The sequence below is a fragment of the Leptonychotes weddellii genome, chromosome 5, assembly GCF_054177405.1.
Source record: "Leptonychotes weddellii isolate Sample4059 chromosome 5, ASM5417740v2, whole genome shotgun sequence".
In the NCBI taxonomy this organism is placed as follows: Eukaryota; Metazoa; Chordata; class Mammalia; order Carnivora; family Phocidae; genus Leptonychotes; species Leptonychotes weddellii.
This window is the reverse complement of record NC_138373.1, coordinates 137,840,175-137,850,082: the sequence shown is the minus strand read 5'-3', so window position 1 is coordinate 137,850,082 and position 9,908 is coordinate 137,840,175. Positions and strand designations below refer to the sequence as shown.

The 9,908-nt window shown below is 51.0% G+C and overlaps 1 protein-coding gene across 3 annotated transcripts in view; it reads right to left on the bottom strand.

Annotated features, from left to right (window-relative positions):
• ELK3 (ETS transcription factor ELK3) overlaps positions 1–9,908 on the bottom strand; it is a 64,810-nt gene that overhangs the window by 28,787 nt on the left and 26,115 nt on the right. For all 3 annotated transcript variants that reach the window (XM_081819087.1, XM_081819088.1, XM_081819086.1), the window contains exon 2: positions 7,871–8,079. In XM_081819087.1, coding sequence (XP_081675213.1) covers positions 7,871–8,077 — 207 coding nt within the window. In that variant the 5' untranslated portion in view covers positions 8,078–8,079. The remainder of the gene's footprint in view (positions 1–7,870; positions 8,080–9,908) is intronic.

Below are 9,908 nucleotides of genomic sequence, written 5' to 3'. Positions count from 1 at the left end.
CACCCCACCCCCCACTCCCCAGGTCACTGGGCAGCTTCCAGGACCAAAAGCTTCCAGAAAGGCCCTGGTTATCCCCTCAGCCCCCAAGCAAAAGTGCAGTTGTCATCTGTTGTACTTCAAACCAGCTAAGCAGCTGACATGACAGGAAGGGGAAAAAAAAAGACACCTAACAAAAACACCAGACCCTTAACACTCAGAGCCAGGGCTGGTCACAGGGGGGCAGCTTTGATGAACAAAACACTCCTGAACAGGGCCCAGGAGAGATGGGTCTTCTGCGGAATTTCACCCCCAACAGAAGTCTTCTAGAAAGTTCCAGGATGCAAATGTTTGCTGGACTTTTGTTCTTTCCCCACTCTGACAGACAGTACATCATTTTATCTTCGTAAAATTTATTTTGGGGAATTAGAGAACTCTGCCAGGGCCAGGCTTCTTGGCACAGGCAGGCGATCTCAGATGTGTATTATTAACACGAACATTTTCCTGCCGTGATTGCACACCCAATTTAAAATGAATTATCCAATTAAGTTAAGAAGGTGACGCGGTCTACTTCCAGGAATATGCTGCCAATGACTCTGTCTTGACTGTTCTCCCCTGAACCTCTTCCAATTAAGCAGAGACCGTTCGGGACATTGCAAGGATAAGCCGGGATGTTGCTGTGGAGACCAGAGGATTTTTTTCATCATATCGCCATTTGCAATCTCCTGATGAGAAGAGAGCTGGCAGAGCTTTCAGCCTCCCCCTGGGACGGATGTTCACCGCCAACAACAACAAGGACAAAAGCTCCGTTGGACGGAAAAGGACGAGGGATTGCGTCAGCTTCCAGGTCTCCTGCAGCTAGCTCAGAGTCTGGGGCTGGAGCTTCCTCCGAGAAGTCAGCTGCCCCGCGTGCAAGCCGTGCAAGCCGCAGCCCCACCCACGGGCAGATCCCGGGAGGGGCACACACGCCCTGACCTGAAGGTGCCACAGGGCCAGCTCGGGGCCAACTCAGCCAGCCCCAAGAACTCTGTATGTGCTAATCGGCCAAAAAGATCAGGGCTTGGGGGGGGGTGCGGGGGGCAGAGCGGGACACCATCAATGCCAAGAAGAGCATGGGGAGATAAAGATTTTTATTTCTAAAATGCAAATCTGACCACGGCACTCTCCCACTTTCAGCCGTTGCCATGAAGTTCCAACTCTTCCGCATGACACGTTCCACACGCCATGCCCCACTCACTCTTCCCACAGCATGTCCCCCTCATTCCCTGGAGAACCCTGGGAACTCCCTGCCTCATGCACATGCTGTTCCCTTTGGCAGTACATCCTTTCCCAACTTGGTTCAGCCTGGTAAACCCATTCTCACTGCTCTGGGCCCGGGCAGGTGTCTTGACCTCCAGGGTCCTTCTCTCTGCCTTTACTTCCCTCCCCTGTCCTGGAAGATGCTGGTATCATGGCCAGGCTAGCACTCTCTTATAACTGCCTGTGCATGTCTGTCTCCCCAACGAGCCACAGAGCCATCCAAGGGTATGGCTCTGTGGCTGGTATGTTTTCAAAGGTACGGCTGAACCCGGGAAGAAAAAAAGCAGAGGTGAAAGAAAGAGTGAGACAATGTCTACTAGAGAGAGATGTAGAACTAAAAACCTCCCAGAAGCTACTCAAGGGTGGGGGATCCCAGGCGCCTGGGTGGCTCAGTTGGTTAAGCAACTGCCTTCGGCTCAGGTCATGATCCTGGAGTCCCTGGATCGAGTCCCGCATCGGGCTCCCTGCTCGGCGGGGAGTCTGCTTCTCCCTCTGACCCTCCCTCCTCTCATGTGCTCTCTCTCATTCTCTCTCTCAAATAAATAAATAAAATCTTTAAAAAAAAAAAAAAAAAAGAGGGGGGATCCCAGCAGCGCCTCATGCCCCTCAAGCTTGGGCCCATGGGTGTGGGCAGTTCGTGGGGCCACTCATAGGCAAGCTCTGGGCTTTGACCCCACTCTCCTCTCCACTCCACCATGAGAGATTTAAGAACCACGTCTGAGTTGTTAAGGAGTGAAAAAGAGTTGTCAATCTCGTTAACAAAGCCAAGCTCTGAAAGAGACCCTTACTATTACATCGGGTTGTAAAAGGACCTTCTGGAAGACCCCATTTCACTCTAAGAGATAAAAAAAACAAACCATACCCCCCCCTCCCCAAATTCCGACCATCAGAACTACAACGAACAAAGCCATGTCCCAGGACGTACAGTGAGACTGCTAGGAAACAAGCTGGTTGGGGAGGGTGATTTTGAACTGCGCAGGCTCGAACTAGCTCTGCTTTCTGTGCTCACGGGCTTGGGTGTAGTCTCCTCCCTCGACCTGCATGTTCCGAGCTGACGGGGGGCCTTCGGTCCACACCTGAGGAATAAAACATGCCGCATCCTGGCCTGGGCATTACTCCTTTCTTGGAATTCTACCTGGGTTTGCCCAGCAGCCTCTTCAAAAGCTGTAAGTGGGGGACCCAGGTCCTTGTCAGTGCTTAGCTTCAAACTCCTGACCCTCCAGCCTTCCCTAATGGCATGTTGTGATGGGCGATCCACAGACAGGCAGGCGGAAGAAGGAACCCCAGAGGCCATCACAGCCTCTGCTAAGCCAGGATTGGAGCCATCAGGGTGGGCTTTGCTTCCCAACTAAGTCCTCTCTCAGTCGTTTGCTCTTCCAGAGCAGGAGGTGACTCCTTCATCTTTGCTTCCACCCTGGGGACCTGGCCCCAGTGCCTGGCATGTGGCAGGCGCGGCATGACGCACCTGTCACAGAACCTAGTTTCACACCTGTCGTTGAGTCTAGCTGTCTTCCATGTCACGCAGTTTTCCTTCAGAATGTGTGGCATCAATTGTAATTCTGTAAGTCTAAATGAAAGCCTAGCAGTGTCTGAAATATACGTACATATGACAAATTGAAGTGTGTCCCCAAAACAGAAATGCTGAAGTCCGAACCCCCTCCCCCCGTACCTGTGAATGTGATCGTTGGAAATCGGGTTTTGCAGACGTAACTGAGTTAAGAGGAGGTCATAAGGGTGGTCCCAAATCCAGTAGGACTGGTGTCCTTAGAAGAGGGAAATTCAGACACGGAGACACACAGGAATAACATCACGTGCCAAGCCAGGTAGAGACTGGAGTGATGCAGGTGCTAGCCGAGGGACACAAGGACAGACAGCCCCCACCAGAGGCTAGGAGGAGGCAAGGAAGGATCTACCCAGAGCCCCAGAGGGAGCACGGCCCTGCTGACACATTGATCTTCGACTTCTGGCCTCCACGTCCATGAGACAACACATTTCTGTTGTTCTAAGCCACACACGTTGTGGTTACGACCATCCTAGGACCCGAATCCAGGACAAGGCAGTGACGCTGTGTTTCCAAGTTTAGCAGTTACCGAATGTCACCTTTCATTATAAAAGTGATTTGTATCTGGGTAGTGTCCACCTCATTAGGTTATCCAATTGCTTTCACTTCACATTTACTGAGCAACTCCTAGGCGCCAGACCCTATAGAAGGTGCCAGAGCAACAAAAGGGAGTAAACCGGGAGACCACGGTGAAGACGGTTTTGTGAGGTGATATAAACAGGCGACCGTCACACAATGCAGGGAGTTTCATAAACCCAGATAACAGAAGTGACAAGCATCGGGGGTGTACTTAGCAGGTGCCCAACGCTGTGCTGAGCACCTCGTACGCGTGCTCACATTTAATCCTCACACCACCCGCTGAGGGAAGGTGCTGTTATGAGGCTTCCTTTCCCATGGGGGAACGGTCGCTCAGGCGCTGAGGGACCGCCAGACTCTAGCCCAGACAGCGCTGAGTGCAAAGCCCCTGCTGGCTACTCCAACTGGGGGTGCGCAGAGAAAGGTGCCCCTCAGAGGGGCAAGGATGCATCATTTAAATATTCAAGCATCTTAGTCATTGAATTTCAGAAGAGCCTCCATATATAAAGATAGGCAGTGGGGTAAAGAAACTGTGGTCATCCATCCTCAGTCACCCAAGATCTGACCTCACCCGACTTCTGGGTGTGCTCATTCAGAAGGTGGTACACAGGTCTGAATTTTTCAAATTAGTGATGAAGAAAATATCATCTGGATCATTCCTCTGGCTAATACTCTGTAGCACCTACTTTACTTTGAGCACGGTTCTCAGAACCGACCATGTGTGAACTCAGCTAACCCCCACCACCGCCCCATGGTGCAAGCTCTACTATCATGCCCACTTTAGGAAGGAAGCCGAGACCAAGAGGGATCAGGCAAAGCACTCACAGTCATGGAGCTGGATTTAAACCCCGCAGTCTAGCCTCGAGTTCATGCTACTAACCACTTTGCTATAATGATGGAAGGGGGGGCGGGGTTGAGGAATGATGATTAAAGATCAGGTCTCAGCCCCAAGCAGATACAATAAGTCCACACATTATTCTGCTCCAATGCCTTCTACAAAGTACTGCACACATTTCCCCCTTTTTTTTCCCTCTGTCCATTTCTAGTATTCTGGAATGAGCTAAAAATATAACCTACAACGACAACAAAAAATAATGATCTTCTCATGCTTGCAGGAAAACTTCCTTATCAGGACACACCAAGGGATGGGCAGTTTCAGCCAACAGTGACGAGATGCTAGCTAGCAACGGACAGAAAAGCCAACGGGAGAGAAGAACGCAGCCGTCAAGTTAGGGAGTCACCAACTTTATGCCACATGTGGAGCAGGCTCTGGATCAGTGTCCTTTGGGAGATGGGGGGGGATGGACAGATGGACAGGCTTGGAGGATGGAGGAGGGGACTGAGGAGGATGTTGAGAGGCAGAGAGGGTCATGCTGAGAGCCAGGGAACCGTGAGGAGTGCCTGCGGAGCAGGATGGGGCACACGGAGGAACGTGCGGCCAGGACTTCCCTTCACAGACCCTCCTCCATTCTGCCTCTCGGGTTAGAAACCAAACCACGTGAGGCTGCCATTTCTGTGGGTCAAAAATGGTCATATGCTGGCAATTTCTTATGGCTCCATGTATATACGTAGTCACAGAGTAACACTGGCAAAGCTGAAAGATGTGTTGATCATGGGGGCGCCTGGGGGGCTCAGTCGGTTAAGCGTCCGACTCTTGATTTCGGCTCAGGCCATGACCTCAGGCTCGTGGGATCGAGCCCCCCATCGGGCTCCGTGCTCAGCACGGAGTCTGCTTGAGATTCTCTCTCTCCCTCTCCCTCTGCCCCTTCCCCTGCTCGCATGCGGGCTCTCTCTCTCTCTAAAATAAGTAAATAAAATCTTTTTAGAAAGTGTTCATCATGAAATGTAAAATCACCTATAATCTTTGTAACCTTTGCCATTTCTCCCCCTTCTCCCCTCTCCTTTCCCCCTTCCTCTCTTCTCCGTTATCCTCTGCCCTTTCTCCTTTCCTCCCTTTGTATTTTAAACAGTATCAGGAGTCTAACGATCCCACTTACTCATCACTTGAGAGCACTTCATGAGAAAGACTCAAATGCCCGTGTGCACACGTGTATCATGTACATATGTGTACTGCGCGCACACGCATGTATGTTACACGCACTCGCGCACACTACGCGCACATACGCACATGAGCATGCGCACGCACACATATGGGCTACACATGCGTGTTGTGCACACGCCTGCCCTGTGTATGTGAGCACGTATGCTGCATGCATGCACGTGGACATCGTGTGCGTACATGTGTACACGGCACACACGTGTGGTGTATACATACATGTAGTGCGTGCACATACAGTGCCCGTGCGTGTGTATTGTGTACGTGTGAATACACCGGGTACACACATGGGTACCGTGTTCGCGGAAGGAAGGACAGAAAGCGTCTTCCCTTGGTGGCCATGCCTGCGTGACACGCTGCACAAGAGCTGCTCCCGCCCTCACCGTTCTCACCAGCGGGCTGCTCAAAGGTCACGCGGCCAAACCTCAAGCTCAGTGCCGGTGGGAGAGGAAAGGGACAAGGGGGTGAGGAGGCCACAGCGGCCACTGGGGCCCTGGGCTCAACCGGACTCGCAGTGCACGGCAGGGCTGCTAATAAACGAAAATCACCTTTGTGCTACCCGACTGCCTACCTGCAACTCAGGTGTTCAGGAGGCAAAGAAAACGAATGGCCCAGAAGGTAGGGCGTGTGCCTTGTGGCCAGGAATGCAGGCCGACACGCCCGGGTCAGATCTGATGCTATGGCTCCTGGCCGCGGGAGCCTGGGCGGGTTTCTCCTGGAAGCCCTCGGCTGTCCGGTGTTCGCGTGTAAAAGGAGAGGCAGTGGGCCCAGCTCCGGGCTGTGTGTTTAAATGGGACAGAGAGCGGGAAGCGCCCCGCAGCACAGAGCCTTACACACAGAAGGTACCAAAGCACGCCGGGTGACTGAAGGCCCCGAAACTGCTGTCCCCAGAAATCCAGAAAGTCTGCCCAAGGGAGATCGGGTGTAGTCTGCATAGCGATGGCTCGATGGGTCTCTTGAGGACTCATTTCCAGCCCACGGTCTCCCTTCCCCCTGAGGTTGCACCATCCTTAGCCCAGAGCGCGGGGTCACAAGGAGAGGTAGAACCGAGTCACAGATACTGAGGCAGGGCCCCTTATCTTTGACGCCTTGATTTAAAACAATGACATTTCTTTAGTCTCAAAGCCAGGCTTTTAGGCACCCTGCCAACAGGCAAGATGACTGTTTCCCTTCAGAGCCCCGCCCCCCCATTCCCATTGTGTAACTCAGAACCTGGGGGAAAACGCAAAACAATAAACCATCTGCAAGTCTTTCAGACGGTGCAATTTGCAAGAAGTGCTTTTACTTCTTCATAGGACTCTGCATTAAGCCAGGACTAATTAATCGCTACATTAAAGGAAAGCACCTTTAACATTTCAATGACATAATCATATGTAATTATGATCATATAAAGGAACACTTTATAATTAATGATGTCTCCACTTCCTGAAATGTGTAATCCTTCTGTCTTGAATTCCAAAGAGGTTGGCAAAAGGCAGGCACTAAATATAGATCAGGAACTAATATTTAAATCAGCTTTTAATTCATCTTTCAATATGAACGGCAAAACCAGAACAAAAGCTTACCCTTATTAGGACTCTAAGTCTTTACGTCTATGAAGCTAAATACACAGCAACAACAGATCCACGCAGAGATGGCCAAAATTACAGGCCTGAAATGATTACCTCTAAATAGCAATAATTTTGCCCTAGCAGGCACATTAACTGCTTTTTCAGAAATGCATTAAAACTCACCCCAACTGTCCTTGCTTGGCAACTGGGCTGTGTTACCACTTAACAAAGCACTCTGACTCCTCTCTGTGACTTAAAAAGGAAAATGGCTTTTCTTTTAATTAGAGAAATTTCCCACGAAGGTGAAAACCCTGGGGTGGTAGCAAGCATTGTTCTAAGCACTGAACATGTTTATCTTCATAACAATCCCGAGATGGTGCTATTATGATCCCCCTCATATAAAGGAGGACACCAAGGCCCTGAGCTGTTAAATAACTTGCCCAGGCTACCAAATTCCCAGCAAAGACCCGTCTGAGTGAACTACAAACCAGACGGGATACACAGACTTTCTAGATCTTCACATTTGTTCTGTCACTCAAGCAACTGACCATGAGGGAGGCCGGAGAACCTCTACGACTAATTTCTGTTGTTAGCAAAGGTTTGCCGCAACCATAAGGGAAAATGTGGAGGGAACAGAATTCGACCCACAGGAGTACCCAAAGGGCTTCTAGAAAAAAAAAAAAAAAATCCCTATGGCACAGCTTTCCCCTCTACCAGAAAACCCTGCATCAACTGCCTCCATTTGATGTTTCTAATTTGCTTCATGGTCCACGATTATCTGCTTTCACCAGGGAAATACGCAGGTGGTGCGCCACCCACCCGAGACCGTCTCCCGGAAGGTCGAGGGCTTACCTTGTCATAATAGTATCGAAGGGCTCTGCTCAGCTTGTCGTAGTTCATGTTCGTTTTGTTCTTCCGGAGGCCCCACAGTTTGGCCACTTCTTCTGCTTTGAGGAGCTTGAATTCACCATCGTTGGAGGTCCAGCAGATCAGATGCTCATGTTTCTGGTCCAGCAGCAGCTGCAACAGGAACTGCCACAGTGTGATTGCACTCTCCATACCTGGGGGGAAGGGGGCCAGGTCAGAGCTGTCGGCACAGGTGCTCACCCAGGATGGGGGGGGCCTCGGGACGCACGCCTCAGCTGCTGCCCTCCCTCCCCCCGGGAACCCAACAAAACGCCACTTGCGCTTCGACCCCACAGGCCACTCAGACTCAGGTGCCTTCTGGACGCATTTTTGTAAACAGCCACGATTCAGAAATACAGGGAAGCCCCGTGATCCCTGTAGTCACGACACATGTCCCCTCCGGCCGCGGGGTGGCATCTAAGGTACGTGAAAGAGGGATTAATGAACTGCCCACTTGCACGATGAGTCCCCATTCCAGCGAGTCCCCTCTTAACACTAGAGTCTGTTCCCGCTCAGACTCTCAAGTCCTTTGTTGGTCAGTCTCTGCGTCCGTGATTTGCTGTGAAATCCGGACCCCATGATGAGTGCGTTTAGGGACGGGGCTGGGCTCCATCAGTCAGCCTAACTACTCGCCCTGCTGCTCAGGGAAGGGTCTTTGTCAGGTTGCTGGTGTCTCCCCAGGACTTCGAAACCGAGCACAGTGCCCACGTGTCGCAGGGGCCCAGCGGACAGAGGTTTGTGAACTGAAGGATCACCACTGCCACGTGAAGAGCCCTTAGCTTCCCCAGACATTTGTCACGCGGCAGATCAAACCCACGGCCACACCCGCTCCAATGGGAAAACCATTTTTTCCCTGCTATGAGAGGATTAGAAAATACTCTCTTTTCCTTTGACTCTGGTGTGGACTTTGTGAGTGCTCTTCCTTCTGTCTAAAATGCTGTTCCCCAGCCTTGGAGCCTGGTAAACTCCTACTTACCTGTGACGACCCAGTTCTAAGGGAGCCTTCTTGAAGAAATTTTTCCCCACTCCCCCAGTCAGTTCCTTATCTTCAGACATTTAAGGACTTTCATGGCAATAGGTACTGATTCTGCTAGTACTACTAATGCATGTAGTTTATCCACAGTCATTAAATCAGTAGGTGACAGGGATTAAGGAGGGCACTCATCATGATAAGCACTGAGTGTGTCTGCAATTGTTGAATCACTATATTGTACACCGGAAACTAATCTAACGCTGCATGTTAACTCATGTTAATTTAAATTTTAAATAAAATTTAAAAAATAAAAATAAGTCCTCTCAACGAAGACAAAAAAAAAAAAAAAACCACGTTCGTTACAGGAGGAAAGAAGAGGTGGTTGGTCTGGCCTCGAAAGCTGCACCTCAGGTCACCTGTCATGGTTGGACACATCAAGTGCCCTTGGCTCTTAATCTGGGCAGGATGGGAGTGAGCTGAGGGGTGCTGGGTTGAGGACGCCAGGGACGACCAGAGGGTAGAAAATTGGGTTCTGGCTGGAGAAAGCTTCAAAGGCAAGCTGGGAGTGGGGACCAAGCCGGAGAGAACTAGGGTTCACCCCCCAATGAGAGCAACCAAGGAGACGCCGAAGCTGAGGGGCACTGAGCAAGGTGTGTGAGTCCAGGAGACCTGGTAGCCAGGATAACTTCCTTCAAGGACCGCTTTGGGCCAATATTTGTGTTAATTCCACAATGCCCCCCCATGCATTCTTCTTCTTTTTTTTTAAAGATTTTATTTATTTTTTAGAGAGCGAGCGAGAGAGAAACAGCATGAGAGGGGCGAGGGTCAGAGGGAGAAGCAGGCTCCCCGCTGAGCCGGGAGCCCGATGTGGGACTCCATCCCAGGACCCTGGGATCATGACCTGAGCCGAAAGCAGACACTTAACCATCTGAGCCACCCAGGTGCCCCCCCCATGCATTCTTCTTAAAGTGGCAGCTTTCAGACCGACAAGTTACTTTTCTCCTGCATGGG